Below are 21246 nucleotides of genomic sequence, written 5' to 3'. Positions count from 1 at the left end.
TACAATATTGTGATCATGTGAGTTTTGAAATCTTTGACTCTATGAGTCTATTTTAATTTTTAATGTGACATTACTATTATTATTTACTTTAATCTTTTAGTCTTACAATATTACTATTTTCAAATTTTGTATTTACTTTTAGTATTAGACTCTTTAAACTATTAAAAAAATAAAAATAAAAAAATTGTTGTCTCCAAGTACCCCGTCTCCTATTTGGAAAATTGCCGTACCGATACCAGTACCAGTACCAGAAACCTCAAAGTCTCCCCGTCTCCCGGTGACCTTGATATTATATATATATATGTATATGCACATGTATAAAGGTATGATGCCACCATGATATTAAATCTCCAAGCTCTTCTCTATTAACATATGTATAAATATATACATGCATATATACATCAAGAGAATATGAGGTTAAGATAAATCATAATCCTCCGAATTATGCAGGTATATAAATATGCATATTTTAATAGGTATGACCTTGGACATAATAATAGGATGATGACATCATTTTGAAAATTATATATATATATTATAGATTTTTTCCTTTTAATAAGTCTTCTAAGGAGCCCTTTGATATTTGTTTTTAAATTATAAATCTCCATGAGAGACGTTGAATAGATTTGGCGCCTCTTCTTTTTAAATCGGTGAATTCAAGAAAACCAAGATCTTGTTTTTTAAAATGCCACCTTGGGCCACGGCATTATATTAAAACTTTTCACATTGCCGAGGATAGCATTCAGCCTTTCTTTTCTCTCGACTTCCTTTACATTAGAAGATCAAGCTTCATTTACCTCATAGGGATTTATATACCAAATTGCTAGCATTTTCTCTACAGTTCAAACGGCTTGAGCTGCTTGGTCAAGATTTCCTGAGTCTCACTGATCATCGATCAGATTATGTTGATATCGTTTAATTTCGTTCTTTTTATTCAAAAATTTGATGCCAATAATTATCTTGATAAATCTAAACCTGCCATTGTTCCTCAATCATTTTATGTTTCAATGTTACAAGTGAAGTATAAGTACTCGACGAATGTCTATCGGCCTTTCTTGTTCTTTCTTCATGATTGAATGCCAACTGTTTAGTATCAGAAATAAGTGGGAATGCACAAGCATGACTCTCATAATGAGCAATTCTATGTATGTCTGTGAAACATCTTATTTTGTGATTTTTGATTCACCAAAACGGCTTAATGCCAAAGTAGTTTTATCTCATGTTTTCAACTGAGAGTCAGCAATTAACTACTAATGGAGGAATTCCATGCTTAGCAACATGATCAATCACCAAGGACTAACCCTAGTCGAAAGGACCAATGAAAGAGGGTGAAGAGGCAGAGGACATCCCTACAAAAGAAAGAACAGAAATCAGAACTATCAAACATGATAAAATATATAATTAAACTCTAAGAACATCCAAGTAAGCTCATATTGCCCAATAATGTATACTCTGTTGTCAAGTCGAGCGGTGGTGATCAAGTATCATAAAACCCATCTAAGTCCTTGGCCAAAGTCGTTAAAGGCATGCTTGCATTCTATAAATCACATGATGTCGGTGGCGCCAGTAAATTAGCTGTGCCCGCCTATTACTAAGTGGACATTCTAAACACCGGTATTGCTCGGATGGCTGCACTAATAGTGCCCCAAGCCTAACCCCAGGGTAGGGAGGGTCTTTCTTGATAAAAGATTGTGTGGGGAAATGATAAGGTCCATGGTTGGGAGGTTAAGCGTAAGCTAATGCTTCTCCTCTTACCTGAAAGTTGAGGCTTGCGCAATATTATAAGATACCTTTGTCAGATTATGTATGTTCCTCTTCATTTCCTTATTATGCATTTCATTTTCTTTTAATTACTGAATATCATAGAATTGATGGCAATGATTCAAGTTCTTTTGTAATGCTATAGAAATCAGTTATCTAGTTGATTGTTATTTCAGTTAATTTCAAATGAAATGGATTAAAAACGTTCACTTCAGTAATATGGTTTCAAGTATTGCTTTCATAACTGTTTTATTTCATAATGTAGTTCTTCTTTTCTAGACTAGAAAATTCATATGTTAAATTGAAAGGTATGTTTGGGGTTATGCCCCTACCTACTTCTGAGTAGTTGATGCAAAGAATGCATCAGTCCACCAGTACAGAGCACTATTGCTTATCTAGATTGGATGCTTGATGCTTCCTCTATGGGGGAGTATCTGTGATATAACTAAGTCATGAAGGACTCTTGGTAATCGGTATTTAACAGTGTCTTTGGACACTTGACTTATGGAAGATCTTATGTCGTAGATTTCACATAATGATGCCTTTGTCATTGATGTCAATGGGGGAGAAGATGTACATGAAAAACATCTCATGATACATTGAAATGGGAAGAAAATCAATGGGGGAGTAGCACATTGATGGAGAGATGTTCCTGAGATTCAGATTTGATTAATGAAGAGGATTCGAAAAGAAAGAGTACAAATATGCAGTTGCAAAAGAGTATTTGGTATTCATGGAACTTAGATGTTTTTCATCTATGTTGCCATCAATGTCAAAGGGGGAGATTGTTAGCATGAATGTTGATGGTATTGCTATGGGGGAGTATCCTAGCATTGTTGGAGCATTGAAGAGATTGTTAGCATGATTGTGTGTTGAATTCATGATTGTGTTTGTCATTGATGTCAACATACAAATGGTTCTTTGAAAACTGACAGAGTAGCAGACAGAGATTGAGGTCACACAGTTTGAGGATTAAAGATGACACTATGCACAGTTGAGGACGTGTTCTACAAAGTGTCATGATTATGTGGTTAAGTGCGCATGTGGAAATAAGCAGACAAATGACAGTTATTCGAGATTTATTGAAGGCAGCATTCTGGTAGAGTTCTTGAGAAGCGATTATAGTTGTTTTGATTATATCTCCTAACAGATAGTTAATCGCAATCATACAAAGGTAGAAGACATGACGAAGATGGTGTGGTTGATCGCGGTAAGCTCGATGTTAACACGTGTGAAGCATTGTGAAGATTGTGAGCCGACAGTATTATGAGATTGTGAAAAGATGTAATGTAACGTGTATTGTATCATCTTAATATGGTCCTATTGTAATTGTAAATTGAGAAAGCCTCAAGGTCGACTCAATCATCGATTTAAGAACTTGGTATATAGGAAAGTTGTTTTCCTTGTGGAATATGTGTATTAAAGTGTGATTCAAGTATATGGATGTGTCATGCGAATATGTGAACCAAGATGTGAGATCCAATGAACCTAATATTGAATATCTTGAGATCAGAGAAGTGTTTGGTGTGGATAAGGCATAGCGAGCTAACAAAGAGACTACATATGGCAAAGAGGTTGTTGTGGACAGTTGTTTATTAGTATTATTCTACAAAGAATAGTACTAAGATCAGATGGACAATGAGTTCAATGATCTTGCCCCTGAAGCTATTTGGACAGTGGGTCTTTCTACCTTCCACAACTCCTAGCAAGGTTGGAATCTCCTCATAGGGATTCAACGCCTCCTAGTAGAGAGTAATATGTATTGAATGTATTTCATTGACTCCTCACAGGGTCCATCCTCTTGCAAGGAACTTAGTACATCATTTTGTGAGTACTATCCCCACCGCAGTTTTCCCTTTGATCAAGGGTTTCCCTCGTTAACAAATATGGTGTTATTGTGTATGGTGATCTTGCTATAGTTGTTGCACTTCTTGATTACATGTTTCAAACTTAATAAGGTTGATAAAAGTTGTTTTAATTGGATAATTGATTCACACCCCCCCAATTATCTTAGTGGACTTTACTTTCTAACATTTGCTCCTTCAGTCTGGTGGTTTTGATACTCCTCGAAGTGGACGTTTCATCTTTCCATGTTTTCTTTTATACCTTTTTATAGTGTTGTCAACTGAGGGAAGGCATTCTCTTGTACGACAGAGAAGATTGATGCACGACACATGCATTCACTCGCATTGTAGTGCAAAGTATGTACAAGACTCTGCTATCTCGCACGAGCATGGAAAGGCATCTCGCATGGCTTGTGGGGAATGCTCGCATGGGTTCCAATCTTGGCTCGCACGAGCATTCAGGCTCTTTTGTCACATGGCAAACAGTGAGTGTTTTCAGGCACTTCAAGAAGATGCAATTTGTACTTTTGGACATCCTCTTGGGAGTTCTTGCTCCCTAGACCTTAACAGTTTGTGTATTGAACATTTGGGATGCAAATGTGGTATCATCTCTTCAATGCTACATTTTAGCTTGGTAAATGAACTAGTATGAATTAATCATGTAGGATCCTTGCATTTGGGCTTTAAAATGAGCCTCGATTATAATGTTAGATTATATCTTAAGATGAACCTTGTATGACTAATTCATGTAGATGAAAATAAACATGTAAGTGATGAACGCTTGGGGAACTTTGGTGGTTTGGATAGTTGTCTTCAGTTGCAATCTCTTATATGTTTTTAGTTGCATGCATCTATGCTTTATCTTCTTCTTTTTTAAATATGTTCGTCTATGTTTATCCTTGTTTCCAAGGATCTCCAAGTGGGGCATTACACTTTAGATTTACATTATTAGAGTAAAGGGTTAATTTAACTTCATTTATTTAATTACCTTTACTCCCTTCTTAAGATTTCACTTTATGCACATGCATTTTCATTTAATGATTAAATGTCATTTACCTCTTAGGGTTTCCCTTTTATGTTTTACAATCTCCTTCTACAAGGATTGGTCAATTGTAAATTCCATTCATTCCTTCAACCTGATAATATATTTTTCCATATTTTCAGAGCCAAACTCTTGCCCCTTCTTTATTTCTTCTTCTTTGTGTCAGGTTCTTGCATGCAGGTGTTCTTCGAGTTTTGTGGATTTGTCTTGCTCAAATCCTTCATGGTATCAACGTCTGATCTACTGTAGCTTGTTCTTATTTGGAGACAAAGAGGAACGAGGGTTTGACAGAATAGATCTGGTTGATTTCAAGTATTTTTTGTGAAAATAGGGGGGTCTCTAAATTTTGAAGCACTTTGAGGCAAAACAGACCTCGCGATTAGATTCAGAGGACATCAAAACCCCTATTTTCATATAAAATTTGTCAATTTTGGACAACATTAACTGGGGAGGCAAAAAAATTGCATAACAGGGTTGTACAGCCCTCGCACACATTTCGATGCGATTTTTTCAAAAAAAAAAAAATTTAAGCACAAGCGATTTAGAAAACGGCCATGGTTTTCTCTAAATCACGCGGTGTGTTTAAAACACTGTTGCGGCCTCTACAAAATTTGTCGATTTTGGACAACATTAACTGGAGAGGCAAAAAAATTGCATAACAGGGTTGTACAGCCCTCGCACACATTTCAATGCGATTTTTTCAAAAAAAAAAAATTTTAAGCACAAGCGATTTAGAAAATGGCCATGGTTTTCTCTAAATCGCACGGTGTGTTTAAAATGTTGTTGCGGCCTCTACAAACCGCCACCAGCGGTGCTTTCACAGCGATCATCTTCCAACCTCCTGGCACCACATTCCAACTATCTGGCCACCACCACCACTGCCCCACTCCAATCCGCCACTGCTACCCGGCTCCACTCCGCAACCGCTCAACCTAGAAGCTTCGCTCATGGGCCACCACCGCCCAGCCTGTGGACCCGTGGGGGGGGGGGGGGGGGGGGCGAGGGATTTGTTTTAGCCCCTTTCAAAAAAAATTGGGATCTGCAAATTATTATTTTTTTGCTTTCTAGATGCCCTGTCAGGTTTTTGGCTCTAACTTGAGCATACGGTATCGTTTTTTGAAAAAATATATATCATCAAAAAGCTAACTCCAAGACGAACATGATAGTGAAGGTATTTTTTGGATTTTTTCCCAGTTTGGTACCTACTTTTTCGCTCGAAGTCAAATGATGCTTTCTACCTTCCAGGAGGCATAACTTTCTCATTTTAGCTCCATTTTCGGATCCAAAAAAAGCATCGGAAAGCTCTCCTCAAGCACTATCCAAATTCTCTATTATTTTCATTGGTATTTTTCAAAGGTAAATGTGATTCTCAAATTGAAGCTTTTTTGCTCTTTTCTTGTATAGGCATTCCTTCTAGCAGCTGGGGTTCGGTTTTTTTCATTGTGGGTGTTGTTTTTTCAAAAAAAAATTATAATATCAATATATCATAAAATTCCAAACACTTTCTTAAAACAATGGCCAAGATCTCTTCTTGTCTAGAACTTTTGAGCCCTCATAACTATCACACATGGAAGTCCCTAATGACATGGCTTCTCCGGTTAAAAGGGTTGTGATCTTGTTTAGATGCATTGCAACTAGTTTTACAGAGGCCTTTTAAGGTCATGCAGAATAGGAACAAGATGGATGAGGCAATGGGGTTGATTGCTATAGGTATCTAACAGTCTACAATTTCCTCTTGATGGGTGCAATACCCCTCTAGCTATGTGGACCAAGCTTGACGGCTTGTTTGGTACAGTGAATGAATTCATGGCACTTCAAATTGAGACAAAGCTTACCTCTCTTGTACCGGATTCTTTTCCTTCCATTGAGGACTTCTTGATGAAGTTCAAACAACATAGATCTTTATTGCAGGGTTTTGGGAAAACCAAGACTGACACTGTGCATTTACCTAATTCTTTCTAAGCTTTGTGGAAACTTTCATATTTTTGCTTCTACCTTCCATTCCACCATGGATGCTTTGGGTGCTAGATTTACCATGCCACCTTTTGAGGATTTTTGTGATCATTTGACTCGAGAGCAAGCTAAGATCTCTCAGTTGGATTCTCTCACAAACTCACACATTTATACATTGGTAGCTCAAACATCTTCTAGAAAGAAGGAGAAGAAACAGAACTCACATCCTACAAAGTCTCAAATTGATTCTAGTCCTCACATCTCATTAGGCCCACCTCCTTGTAATGTCCCCGTCTTATTAGCATCTTAGTGGAGTTCTTAGCCTTTACGTTCTCTGAAGGCTAAGTGAAGAAATAAGGAGAAATTGATTAAATTAATTTCTTATAAAGTCATTTAAATAAATTTAAATTATAAGGTGATTGTATATTTAATTAATTTAATTTTTTAGAAGCACAACTAATTATTGTATTGAAAAGGGGGAAGCTTCTAGAGAGTGCAACTAAATAATATTTTATTTCCTTCAAGAAGGGTGAAGGAAAAGAATAAATAAGGAGGGCAGCCTCATTGTTGAGCATCAAATGTGTTGCCATCTACTCTTCTGGATAGCTTGTGGAGCCAAGGGTTTCTGCAGTTGTTATATTGATCGATGGAAATGAACTCTCCCATTGATTTGCATATCTAAGGTGGTGAAACATCTTTCGAAGGGTTGTGACTGTTGGAGAAGACAAATCAGTCCTTTCATTGTGCCAAATTTGTGGCCTAGGGCCAGCTTTGTGGAGTAAGGAATAAGTTAGAATTTGCTACAGTGATTTGCTACAGAAAAATTCATGTTTTTGGAACAATTCCAAGTTTTTATCTACTACATTTTGCATTGTTTGAGAGTAGATATTTAGGGTATTGGTAGGGTTTGTAAAATCTATTGTAATATGATTTATATCAAAGTTTTTATATCAGAATTTGTTGCCCTAATGTCTTATTGATGTAAATGCATATTTTCCTATTTGTAATTAGTGTTATTCAAAAACAATTGCATCTTCATTGTTAGTTGGCTGGTGTGTTCTTTAGGAGCACATTTATAAAAGTTTGGCATTTAGAAAGCAATCAGAATTTACATATGCAATATATCTCTTGCTTAAGTGTTTGACAAAATGTCAAACAACTGAATTTGAGAAGGATTTGGTGTTTCACAAAGTTATAACCAGTTGGGGTTATTACATTGATATCAAAACTAAATCTCGCCATCCTGAGGGTTTAGCAATCATATGCAGCTACCTGAGGTTGGCTCTCACAGATTTTCTACTCGCAAGCAAGCTTTGTTTGACAGGGAACAAGATCTTGACAAGCAGTCAAATACCATGGGTGACAGGCAAGAGCATAGCCCACCAAAAGACAATAGGAATGAGGATCAGGATACAAGGGAATTTTTCAGAGCAATGGTTATAGGACAAGCGGATGGCTCAGGCTTTGTAGGCACTCACCACCATGGTTGACTGCATGAATCCACAGGACAGACGGAATCAGGAACAAGGGGATAACAGGAGTGCAGTGGGATCACCTGGAGCTCATAGAACTCTTTCCAGAACAGCAGACAGGCCCACACGTCCTACCTTTGTTAGAAAGGAACCAGTGCAAGAGTCAGCAAAGGAAGCTGGGGATGGGACATTTGCAGATATCATTATGGCTACAAATGATGAATTGGAATTACTGACACTACAGGTATGGGAGAGAATGACTTTTGAGAGGTTTGTGAACCAAAGAAGAGAACACTACCATGCAGTCAAGCAGAATAGGAGACCTCGCGGCAAGGATAATGAATTAAAGTGGGTTACACAAAAGCTTTCCTTGACTACATTTGATGGGAGTAGCAGAATGGCAGCCCAAACTTGGATTCACAAGCTTGATACCTTTTTAGCACTAAAACCTATGACAAAATTGGAGGCAATAAGATATGTCACGCTACATTTAAAGGGAGTTGCACATGATTGGTGGTACCATGGGATGGTTACCCTACTGCATAACCAAGTGACTTCATATCAAGCCTTTGTGGACAGTTGGTGGAGAGGTTTGATAAGAAGGATCCAAAAGTCTACTTCAGGAAGTTGGCACAGTTGAGACAAACAGGCAGATTGGAGTATTTCCTTAGTGATTTTCAGAGGCTATCCATTATGGTGCCAGATATATCAAATAGGAGATTGGTTGTTTTGTTCACGGAGGGATTATCCAAACTACTGAAGGGTTAGGTAAAAGTCTTTGATCCATTCACTTTGCAAGAAGCGATTAAGGCTAGAAGTATGGAACAAGCGGCCCCAATAAATAAATTTCAGTCAAAGGGAGCATCATCTAGCAAAGACAAACCATTCTTCAAGAAACCTGACAAGAATGAAACAAAGGCTGAAAATAAAGATAAATCATTTGCTCCTTTGGATAGAGAGACATTGAATGATTTAAGGAAGAAAAAAACATTGTTTTTATTGCAAAGGACCCTATGACATGAACCATGACTATCCCTTGAGTCCAAAGGGGAAAGCAAACAGGGTTATGTGAGCATATTATGAGGATTCTAATTCTGAAAATTTAGACCAGCAATCTGAAAATGAGGAATCAATTGAAGAAAACGAAGGCACAGATGATATAGGTGATAAGAAGACTGAGGGTAGACTTAAAAAGGCCTGTCTCACTAGTGTAAAACAAGAGAGATCATTCAGGATGAGAGGGGTATTGGCTAGTCAACGAGTTATTACTTTGCTTGATACAGGTGCTACTCACAATATTATTGATTCCAAATTGATTAAGAAGTGTGAGATACAAACAGAGCAATTTGAGGGTCTAAGAGTGAGGGTAGTTGATGGCTACATCCTCAAATGTGACAGGAAGATTACAGCTCTACCCCTAAAGATCAACAATTTTGATTTCAAAGCAGATTTTTATGTTGTTAACATGGGTGATACAGATTTGGTCTTGGGTATGACTTGGTTACATGACATAGGGGAGTTCACTCTCAATTTGAGAAATATGGAGATGAAGTTTCAGTTAGAGGGGAAGACCCATTTACTTAAGGCCATTCGTGACACTGGGTTTAGGATGATGTCTTGCAGACGCATGGAGAGCTTGTTGAGACATGACCAGGTTGAGTGGACAGCCCATTGCACTTTAATGCCATCACAGGAGCAACAAAAATCAGACTATCACCCAGACATATAGGAACTGAGAATCGAGCACTAGAAGGTATTCAGTGAACTACCACTAGGTAAACTTCCTGATAGAGGTATTGAGCATATTATTGAGTTAGAGGAGGATGCTAAACCTGTCATGATCACACCCTACAAGCATCCAAAGAGATTGAAGGATGAGATCGAAAAAACCATCAAGGAACTACTTGCTATGGGGCACATTGGACCAAGTAAGTCACCTTTTGCTTCTTCTATGGTTTTGGTGAAGAAGGATGGAACTCTTAGGATGTGCATAGATTACAAGGTCCTGAACAAGAAGACTATAAAAAATAGGTACCCCATCCCACGAATTGATGAGTTATTAGATGAGCTACATGGAGCATATTTCTTCTCCAAAATTGATTTGAGATCAGGCTATCATTAGATCCGAGTCAGAGAACAAGATATAGAGAAGACGGCATTTAGATGTCATTGTGGCCATTTTGAGTTTGTAGTTATGCCATTTGGGCTAACTAATGCTCTAGCTACTTTTCAGTCCACAATGAACAGGGTTTTTCAACATCAGTTGAGGAAATTTGTGTTAGTCTTCTTTGATGACATCCTAGTGTATAGTAGGACATGGGATGAGCATGTGTGACACTTATACACTCTGTTGAGCATTCTGAGTAGGGAGTCCTTGTATGCAAAGGAGTCTAAATGTGATTTGGATTATCAAAGATATTATATCTGGGTCACATTATTAGTGCTCAGGGAGTACGCATGGATCCTAAAAAGATTTGTGCTATTATTGAGTAGCCTACTCTAGTGAACCTAACACAGTTGAGAGGATTTTTGGGGTTGTGTGGATCCTACAGGAGGTTTGTTAGTGGATATTCCATACATGCACCCTTGACGGACTTGATGAGAAGGGGGCTTTCTTATGGACTCTTGAGGCACAGGAGTATTTTGATAAATTTAAGGAGTTGATGACTTCTTGTCCAGTGCTAGCATCACTAGATTTTAGCAAACTTTCGAGTTGCACTGTGATGCATCTGGCGAAGGTGTTGGAGCAGTGCTTATGCAGGACAAGCACCGGATTGCTTATGAGAGTAGGAAGCTCAGGGGACCTAAGAGGAGCTTCAACATTTATGATAAGGAAATGTTGGCCATAATGAATGTTTTGGCCAAATTCAAGCAATATTTAGTGGGTAGCGAATTCAGCATAAATTCCGACCACGATAGCCTGAAACATTTCTTGTGGCAGCGAGATCTTAATCGCAGGCAAAAGAAATGGGTAAGTAAATTACAGGCATATGATTCTGATATTACCTATTTCAAGGGGACACAGAATGTAGTAGCAGATGCCTTGTCACGAAGACCCCACTTGAGCTTGATGTCAAATATATTAGACGATTGGAGACATTTGATCCTTGCAGAGTACGCAAAGGATACATGGGCATCAAGATTCATAGATGGATTGATCCAGAATAGTGATTTCACCCTTGTGAATGAGATCACCATTTACAAAGGGCACATTTATTTGGTGCCACGGTCAAAGGTGACAAGCATGGTGTTGAGAGTTCATCATGACTCACCTATGGCAAGACATCCAAGCTTTTACAAAACCTATCGGAAAATTCGAGAGCAATTTTCGTGGAAAGGGCTCAAAGATAAGGTGTTGCAATATGTTAGAGAGTGTCCTACTTACCAACAGAATAAACAGGAGCGCTCTTACCCAGCCGGCTTACTTAAGCCACTTTCGATTCTTAATAGGGAGTGGGAGTGTTTATCATAGGACTACCGAGAGCCCGAGGTAGAGACTGTATATATGTTGTTGATCGACTTACAAAATTTTCCCACTTCTTCCCAATCAACACTACATACACTGCTACACAGGTGGCAAATTTATTCTTCAAAAAGGTATTTAGGTTGCATGGCTTACCTCAAAGCATTGTCAGCGACAGGGATAGCAGGTTTATGAGTCACTTCTAGCAGGAGTTGTTCAGATTGTGCGAGACAGAACTCACTCCGAGTACTAGCTACCACCCCTAGGCAGATGGTCAAACAGAGATAGTGAACAAATGGGCGGAGGGGTACCTCAGGAATGACATAGTAGGGCAACAAAAGGCTTGGGTTAAGTGGATATATCTATGTGAATATTGTTATAATTCCACTTATCACATGTCTATCCAGATGTCACCATTCATGGCATTATATGAATATGAGGCACCCAGTTTTATGGATTTGTTGCTATCAGATAGTAGACTGCCCAATGCTGGAGACTTATTACAGGAGAGTCAGGACATTATGAAGGCTCTTAAGGATAATATCACCAAGGCACAAAATCAACAGAAGCTGTATGCTAATCAGAAGAGGATTGAGCGAACTTTTGAGGTAGGTGATATGGTATATTTGATATTGTAGCCTTACCGTCAGTCCACTCTCAAGAAGAGTGGTGCCGAAAAACTTAAGCCACATTATTACGGGCCTTTTAGGGTGATCAGAAGAGCTAGAGAGATGGCTTACGAGTTGGATTTACTATCGGCAGAGAGCAAGGTCCATAATGTTTTTCATGTGTCACATCTCAAAAAAGCATTAGGACACCAGATTGTTCCTTCTATAGTGCTTCCACCCTTGGACGATGAGGGGAAATTGGTTTTAGTACTAGAGGCTATCATTGAGTTCAAGGAGAGGAATATGAGGAGAAGTATTATCAAGGGAGTACTTGGTGAAGTGGAAGGACCTGTCGGTAGAGGATGCCACTTGGGAGAATAAAGAAATTTTGCAGCATCCAGAGTTGAGATTGTTGGGGACAAGCAATTTCACAAGGGACGGACTGTAATGTCCCCATCTTTTTAGCATCTTAGTGGAGTTCTTAGCCTTTACATTCTCTGAAGGCTAAGTGGAGAAATAAGGAGAATTTGATTAAATTAGTTTCTTATAAAGTCATTAAATAAATTAAAATTATAAAATGACTTTATATTTAACTAATTTAATTTTCTAGAAGCACAACTAGTTATTGTATTGGAAAGGGGGAAGCTTCTAGAAGTACAACTAATTATTGCCTTGGAAAGGGGGAAGCTTCTAGAGAGTGCAATTAAATAATATTTTATTTCCTTCTAGAAGGGTGAAGGAAAAGAATAAATAGGGAGGGCAGCCTCATTGTTGAGCATCGAATGTGTTGTCATCTACTCTTCCGAATAGTTTGTGGAGCCAAGGGTTTCTGCAGTTGTTATATTAATCGTTGGGAACGACCACTCCCATTGATTTGCATAACTAAGGTGGTGAAATATCTTCCGAAGAATTGCGACTGTCAAATCAGTCTTTTCATTATGCCAAATTTGTGGCCTAGGGCCAGCTTTGTGGAGTAAGAAATAAGTTGGAATTTGCTACAGTGATTTGCTTTAGGAAAATTCATGTTTTTGGAGCAATTCCAAGTTTTTATCTACTACATTCTGCATTGTTTGAGAGTAGATATTTAGAGTATTGGTAGGGTTTGTAAAATCTATTGTAATCTGATTTATATCAGAACTTGTTGCCCTAATGTCTTATTGATGTAGATGCATATTTTCCTATTTGTAATTAGTGTTATTCGAAAACAATTGCATCTTCATTGTTAGTTGTTTGGTTATTCTTTGGAAGCATATTTATTAAAGTTTGGCATTTAGAAAGTAATCAGAATTTACATATGCAATATATCTCTTGCTAGCAAAGTGTTTGACAAAATGTTAAACAACTGAATTTGAGAAGAATTTGGTGTTTCACAAAGTTATAACCGATTGGGGTTATTACACTCCTCCTAAGGGGGATAAACCAAAGCCAAATAGAGCAAAATGTACTTATTGTAATAAGCCCAATTATGATGAGTCACATTGCTATGAGAAGCAGTTAGATGGCTATGCCAAACAAGTTTCAAATTTGACAGCTCTCTTTCAGTAGAGCAACATTGATATCCCTTCTACTTCTCATAGATCTTCTTCTTCATCATCATTTCAGTCAGATGGTAAAGACATAGGAAAGGGTCATGCACTATCTGCAACTACTACTTCACATTCTTCCAAATGGTTACCGGATTCAAGTGCTTCACGCCATATGGCATCTTCTCAGGATTTGTTCTCTTCTTGTGAGGTTTCTCCTACTCCACACATTTTGATGAGGAACAACACTGTTATGACTATATGTGGGAAAGCTTCTATTGACATTGATGATTGTACATTTCATGATGCACTATGTCTTCCATCTTTGTCCTCTAACCTTCTCTCTATTTATCAAATTACACAGTGGGACAAGGAAGACAACTGAGTTTGCACAAGATTCGGTGCACATCAAAGATAGTGAGACAGGCAATATTGTTGCTACAAGGACTGTTGATCATTCTTCCCACGTATACTCTCTCTTATTTTGGTCCACCATCTCTACTATCGGAGACTCACTCTCCTTCTTCACGAGAGACTACTGAGGTGAATTTGGGTCACTTGAACTTATGTGTTGTTCCTAAGACCAGTATTGTGACTTCTACACCTTCACCTCCTGTTCAAATTCCATCTATTGCACAGGATTACTCTTCAGCATTTCCTAACATTACAGCTCCAATCATCTAGCCAATTGGTCCAATTATAGAGGATATATCAGAGGACATACATCTCCTCTCAAATGACAAATTCAGCACACCTGTTATCCCACCTCCATTGGAGAGTTCATTTTAGGATTCTCATGCATTCTCCTTTGAGCATTAGCTAGGACTTCCAGCTTCACCTTACATTCAGGGGTTTCATCCTCCTTGTCCAGTGCCTTTGTTTCTTTCAAATTGGAGCCACATTGGTCTGTTCATCAACACAAGAGTTCTACCATTCTGGGGGGCTATGGAGTCTCAAGCCTCTATCATGGGGGTTTCATTTTTCTTATGGTTTTGATAGAGTCTCTTGAGACATATCATTTGTACTTTTTATTTCTATCTCTTTTTGGAGTAGGGTTTTTTCCACTGGATTTTGTATATTTCTCCATTTCATAGAGATTTGGTTGTGATTGGGTACCTCATCAGGCCTTGTTGCCGAGACCCAAGTTTGTTTTCAGCATTGTAGTTTCCTTGTTTTTTCTTGCTTTGTTGCTCATTTTATTTATTAAATTACCTTTACTCCCTTCTTAAGATTTCACTTTATGTACATGCATTTCCATTTAATAATTAAATATTAATTATTAAATGTCAATTGTCTCTTAGGGTTTCCCTTTAAGGTTTTACGATCTCCTTCTATAAGGATTGATCAATTTTAAATTTTATTCATTCCTTCAATTTGATAATAATATATTTTTCCATCTTTTCAAAGCCAAACCCTTGCCTCTTCTTTGTCTTTTCTTCTCTGTGACAAGTTCTTGCATGCAGGTGTTCTTCGGGTTTTGTGGATTTGTATTTGCTCAAATCTGTCATAAATAATCAAGGATCATTTAGGATTTTTGTGCACATTTGCTACATTGAATAGCATTCTAATTGGCTACTATTTGAGGAAGAGTGTAAAATTGTAAATGCTTTATAAATGAAATGGGAGCTTTATGAATTCAGATGGATTTCTAAAAATGGTTGTTTGGTAGACTTGAAAGATCTTATTACTACTAGGTAATAAATCTTTAAGAGAACTTCAAAACATATTCATATGTTGCAACATATAAATTCTTGTTGTTTGACTCTCTAATTGCTTGCCCTTTTCTAATTGTATTCTTTGTTTTCAGTTTGGCCCAAAATTCTAAATCCGAAAGTCTCATTTAATTTCATGTTGTTTAGTGTAGGTTTACATTAGGTTTTGTTCTCAGTGATTTTCAAGGCAAGGTTGATTTTGCTTGAGAATGGTGAAATATGAACCCATGACTCATAAATCTAATAACTAACCACTTTCGAAGGTCTGTAGTTTGGTGTTCAACATGAGTTTATCATTTATTCGGACCTGCAATTAGGATTACCCTCCTGAGTCTAGTTGAACTCAAAGTGCAGAAGGCTTTCATAGCCTTGTTCATTGGCTTTTCTTGTCTTCAGTCTGTTGATAGTGCTGATTCTATACTTGAGATCCCTAATCCCAGAGTCTTGGCATTGTGTTTCTCCTTAGAAGTGAAGGTTGCAAGATAAAGTAATCCGAAAAAGGCTGTAACTGTTTTATGTGAATTAAAATTACAGAAGTATTATTTGGCCCTAGAAGTGACAGAGGCTTTACATGGTGAGCCAACAGCAGCAGCGGTAAATATAATCAGGGGTCTGGCATCCATTAAGCTTTCCCGAGAGCTGGAAATTTGATTTCAGGTTCTTTTAGGGAAGTCTGAGAAATTGAGAGTTTCCCGATTCATGATGGGGAAGATTACTTGCCTTGGATTGGTCTTGTGCATTTGTATGCACCTTTGCCTTCATTGAAAGGAACAGGCCAAAACGGCTACTAAGGATCTGGATGGTGTTGTCAGAAAATGGAGGTGCTAGTGAATCCAGGGAGCCTCCTATGGGGGTCATTGAACTGGGGTGATGTCTATTAGCTGTTGCTTGATAGTTCTTTCCCTGCATTAAAGAAACAGGCCAAAAGGGCAAGGAGCCAGACATGTTGCCAGAAGATGGGGGTGCTAGTGCTCCTGGGGAGCCTCCTATAGTGGTCATCAAGCTGGGGTGATGTCTATCTGCTGTTGCTTGATGGTTTATTTGACAGGTTATGTTTATAGATTAGTACTATATTTTCTATTTAATTGCATCTGACCACAAAAAAGTGGAAATGGGACTCTTCATTTAAAACTATACAAGCTCTGGCTGGTAATTTATGGCAATTCCATTTTTGGTAATATTTCCAAATTTTGATGCAACTCGGCTCATGATTTTTCTAATGTTATACTACTTTTCACTTCGCAATCCAGAAATAAATTTCCATATCTCTCACTTGTCTATGGAAAAACTCGCTGTTATATAAAGAGTGTCTCACTACCAACAAAGTACACCAAGCATTCCTTCAGTAACATAGTCAATGCCTTTGTCAGGGATTTAAGTAAGTTAATCTATAACTTTCTAGTGTTATACTTGTCACTTACTAGATGAATTTTCATAGTCTCACTCTTAACTATTGCGAAACTCGCTCACTAGCTACAAAAATTAATAATAATATTACACAACATAGCACCATATAAATAATGATACATCAATAATATTATTATACATTACAAACTAACCACATATCCTAACACCTTTGTCAGTGCTCAAAAAAGTATTGTTAATTTCATTGGATGATCATTATAGCATTGGTTAAGTGATCCAGGTAGTATAACACTCTGACAACATCATTTTCTAGAGGACAATATTATGAAATACTTCTTCCAGCTTTACCAAACCAGCTATTATATGATTCTCAACCATCCTTTCCATGAGAAACCAGATCAAAATTATATGCAAATTTGTAATCATTAGCTAAGACTATTTTTGTCGGTAAAATGGTATACATTGAAAGTTTGCCGATTCATATAGCAAGAAAATTGTGTTCTAAGAATGATCAAGAATTTAATGGAAAGGGGCAAAGTAACTAAATAATTTGATGTGATTATTACTATGATTCCTGAAAATACTTACTGATTATTTTTCCAGCAGATGCTGAACCTTCCTCAACTGAAAAAGAATTGGCATTCAACTCATCAGAATTTATTTCCTTAAACGAGAGAATTGATGCAATCCCAACTTTCCTTGAATTGATTCCCTTGGTATGATGTATTGGAGCATGTGTTGTAGTTGCTGACTTGTCAAGTTCAATTTTACCTTGATCCTGTACTTTGGCAAATGATATTTTAACATCCTTAGGAATATTTTGTTGCTTTCTGGAAACTCTAGGATCAATTTTCACTGCTTCATTGATGATTTGCAAGTCAGAACTACCACCTACATCATCAGAACTTGGATGGGGTTGAACAGTAGATGGAATCGACTCTCCTAGCATAGGCAAAACTATATCATCAACTTTGTTTTGACTTTTCAACTCAGCGTAATCATGCTGGCCTTTAACTGTGAAATCTTGATGCTCAACAGGTCCACTAGCATCTTGGTGGGTAGAATTCTTTGGCAGTTCAGATGTCCCAGATACAATCAGTCCATGCAATCCAAGCCCTATAGTTGTGCCAGTAGCTGCCTCTGAAACTTCCTTTGCACTTTCATGAAATGAGCTCAAATTGCTCACTTTTGTGTCTGTAACAACAATCTGAGATGAATATAAAGTTGCATTATCAGAAGTGTCCACTTTCTGGCCAGCTTTTATAACATTGGTTTCACTTGAACTCACATCCAGATTGCCAGAATTGTTGTCTGGTTTTGGTGCAGGTGCATGTGTTTGAGGAATGGCACTATTGTCTTTGTGAGAATCAAGATTATCATAATCTGCGGAACAAATCAATTCAACCATTCTGATCAGATCTTTAAAATAGTATATGCATTACACACACACAGGAAGGTGAATGGCAGTCCAAATCACTAAGTGTTGAATGAAGCCAATTTGAAAATGATGCTTCCAAATAAATTAAAGATTGCTATTTCACTAATAAATTTACCTTTTCTGGAAATTAATTCGATTTTAACAAGGAAGACAAGTGCAAAAAAGAGGATTACAAACCAGCTGGCTCAGGCTGCTTCTGCTCATGCTCCTGCCGGTGACTACTGATGCGTTGCCCTTCCATCTCAACATGCTCTGAAAAATTCCAAAAGTTCAACCATCACTCAAACAGACTTTTGGAACATAGAAGAGCATGAGGAAACCAAGAAAACATATATTGATAAAAAGTTATAAAAGATGTTTCAAAATCAATTTAAGATATTTTTCTTCTGTGGTAATATAATCCCCCTTAATATGCATGCCTGAACAATTCACAGAAATAATCCAACATTAAAGACTGGAAGAGCTCCTAACCTAACTTATGTTCATCATCTGATGATACTTCATCTGATGAACCACCTTCTGTTTCTCTGTCTTCAGGAGTGATCAAAATGAAGCCCTCTATTTTGCCACAATGCTTCCTGTGCTTCCTTCTATGCTTAGGACCTGGATACGACAGATTTGGGTACGGCCATCGACACCTGTGGCAAAGATATGCACCTCGATGATCTTTTGTGTGATGGATTTTGCTTCCTGGCAAAAATATTGAGCAAAAGTTAAGACCCTTCAAAAACTTACAAAACTTACTTTTGGGGTCACATTAAGATCTGACATGTGCATCAAGCACACATTACAGCAAAAAATAAGGCCAGATATAATCCCAGCCATTATAATTGTACCAATTCAAAGGACTTCTATACATACTCTAATTGCAGCAACCCTAATCCATGAAGCAATGAAAAAAAATTGAAACGGACAAAGGAGTTGGGGGAGAGTGGGCAGAAGAAAAAACATGACAAATGTCAAACCTGCTTGTTGCACCAGGTGCTCATGCTGGTGTTGACGATCAGTGCTGTGTTCTCCTTCCATCTTTTTGTTCTCTTCAAAGTTAAAAATCCAAATAACTCAACGGTCAGCAACTAAATTTTTGGCATTTAGTCATCAATTAAAAAGTGAATGGTAACTAAGGAAACATTCACTCAAGGTAGCACAAAACTGAACTTTAAAATAAAAAAGACTAAACAAACTTGTATTTTACAATATCCCCATCAATATACATGCATAATGCATAAACAATAACAATTCACGATAAGCTACTGACTCCCAACCTGGTGACATATGTTCATCTGCTGACAAATCATCATCTGAGGAGCCACCTTTTAATTCCTTGTCTAATGTACCAATCAACTTGAAACCCTCTATTTTGCCACAATGCTTCTTGTGGTTCCTCCTATGCTTTGCACTTGGATGTGCATTAGGGTATGTCCATCCACACCGGCGGCAGACCCATGTATCATTTGGATCATTATTATGACCAGTTTCCATCCCTACTGCAGCAAATCCAATCCATGTAAGGAATGAAAAGAAGCTGACGCACGGAAAGGAGTTGGGGGAGAATGAGCAGAAGTAAAAACAAAAGAAAAGTCCAACCTGCCGGTTGCACCAGGTGCTCATGCTGCTGTTGATGATCAGTGATGTGTTCTCCTTCCATCTTTTTGTTCACTTCAAAGTTGAAAATCCAAATTACTCAACGGTCAGACAATTAAATATTTGGCATTTAGTCATCAGATAAGAAGTGAATGACATTGCGAACCAAGGAAACATTCACTGAGGGTAGCACAAAACTGATATTTTCAAACAAAAAAGCACCAATTTGTCTTTTATAGTATGCCCATCAACATACATGCATAATATATAAACAATAGCAATTCATGACAAGCTGCTGGAATAGCTCCCAACCTGTTGGCATATGTTCATCTGTTGACAATTCATCATCTGAGGAGCCACCTTTTAAATCCTTGTTTAGTGTAGCAATCAATTTGAAACCCTCTATTTTGCCACAATGCTTCTTGTGGTTCCTCCTATGTTTTGCACTTGGATGCGCATTAGGGTATGTCCATCCACACCGACGGCAAACCCATGTATCATTTGGATCATCGTTATGTCCAGTTTCCATCCCTGAAATTAAGAAATCGAAATTGCATCGAGTAGCTCTTTACAGTGAGACATAATGTCACCTATAATTACAACCATAAAGTGGAAGATATCCAAAATGCGACAGAGGAACTGACATTGCGAGAACTACCACTAATCCATGTAAGCAATTCAAAGGAGTTGAAAAAAATTAAGGGAGTTGGGGGGGCAGGGAAAGCGGAAAAAGGAAATAAAAAGGAAACCTTTCGGCTGCTGCTGCTCATGATGATGAAGATGATTGGCGATGTTCTTTGCCTCCATCTCGATATCGTTGGAGGTTGAAACAACACTCCGGCGAAGTCAGAACCTGAGGCTGACTGGTACCTCAGTGGTAGAGCACCAACATTGCAAACGAGGAGATCTTCAGAAGTCAAAATGCCCAACCCTCACTCCACCACACTCTAGCAAATCCGGAACCTGTTAAGGACTAATATCTCAGTGGAAGACCAACAGCAATGCCTATCATGACGACTTCAGAACCCAAAATGCTCGCCCGTCGCTTACTGAGTTTTTTCCATGTAGACAAGGCCTCCCTTATACATCAATTCTCCATCTCACTTCCTCGGTTCAGTTTAACTCCTGCCATACGAGATCAACAATTCAAACAACAGTAGTGAAGTAAAACAAAACCTTCCATTCAACATTTTTGCCCCTTGATTCCATGAACCACTTGTCCAAATCTACATGAAACCAGAACCTAATTCAATTATGAGTAACACTAAACAAGATTTAAATATTTGAACCTCAATTTGAGAACGTAGACCTAGCCCAATTGCTAGAAAAGGATGAGAAACTAATCAAAAAGTAGAATTATCTTTATATCACTAATTCAATAGGAAGAGTAATCAAATCCTTGAAATCAATAAAACCACGAGTTTTTTTGCTACAAAAAAGGCCAAAACAGTTGGCAAACAAGAATAACTAGTTAATGGAAA

At 37.8% G+C, this 21246-nt stretch overlaps 1 protein-coding gene across 3 annotated transcripts in view; it reads right to left on the bottom strand.

Annotated features, from left to right (window-relative positions):
• Positions 1-21246, bottom strand: part of LOC149534315 (uncharacterized) — a 91607-nt gene that overhangs the window by 69622 nt on the left and 739 nt on the right. The window contains exons 2-9 of one of the 3 annotated variants that reach the window (XM_089802983.1): positions 20515-20890; positions 20078-20296; positions 19769-19840; positions 19447-19668; positions 19147-19218; positions 18653-18871; positions 18359-18433; positions 17332-18126 (exon numbers count right to left, since the gene is read on the bottom strand). In XM_089802983.1, the coding sequence (XP_089659109.1) occupies positions 17332-18126; positions 18359-18433; positions 18653-18871; positions 19147-19218; positions 19447-19668; positions 19769-19840; positions 20078-20296; positions 20515-20572 (1732 nt within the window). In that variant the 5' untranslated portion in view covers positions 20573-20890. Of the gene's footprint in view, positions 1-17331; positions 18127-18358; positions 18434-18652; positions 18872-19146; positions 19219-19446; positions 19669-19768; positions 19841-20077; positions 20297-20514; positions 21235-21246 lie in introns of those variants that run through there. The other 2 variants (XM_089802982.1, XM_089802984.1) reach the window with 2 other exon arrangements.

The sequence above is a fragment of the Cupressus sempervirens genome, chromosome 10 (assembly GCF_028749045.1).
Source record: "Cupressus sempervirens isolate cs-2001-9-10 chromosome 10, ASM2874904v1, whole genome shotgun sequence".
Lineage (NCBI taxonomy): Eukaryota > Viridiplantae > Streptophyta > Pinopsida > Cupressales > Cupressaceae > Cupressus > Cupressus sempervirens.
The sequence above is the reverse complement of the archived record's forward strand: the minus strand, read 5'-3'. Positions and strand labels throughout refer to the sequence as shown.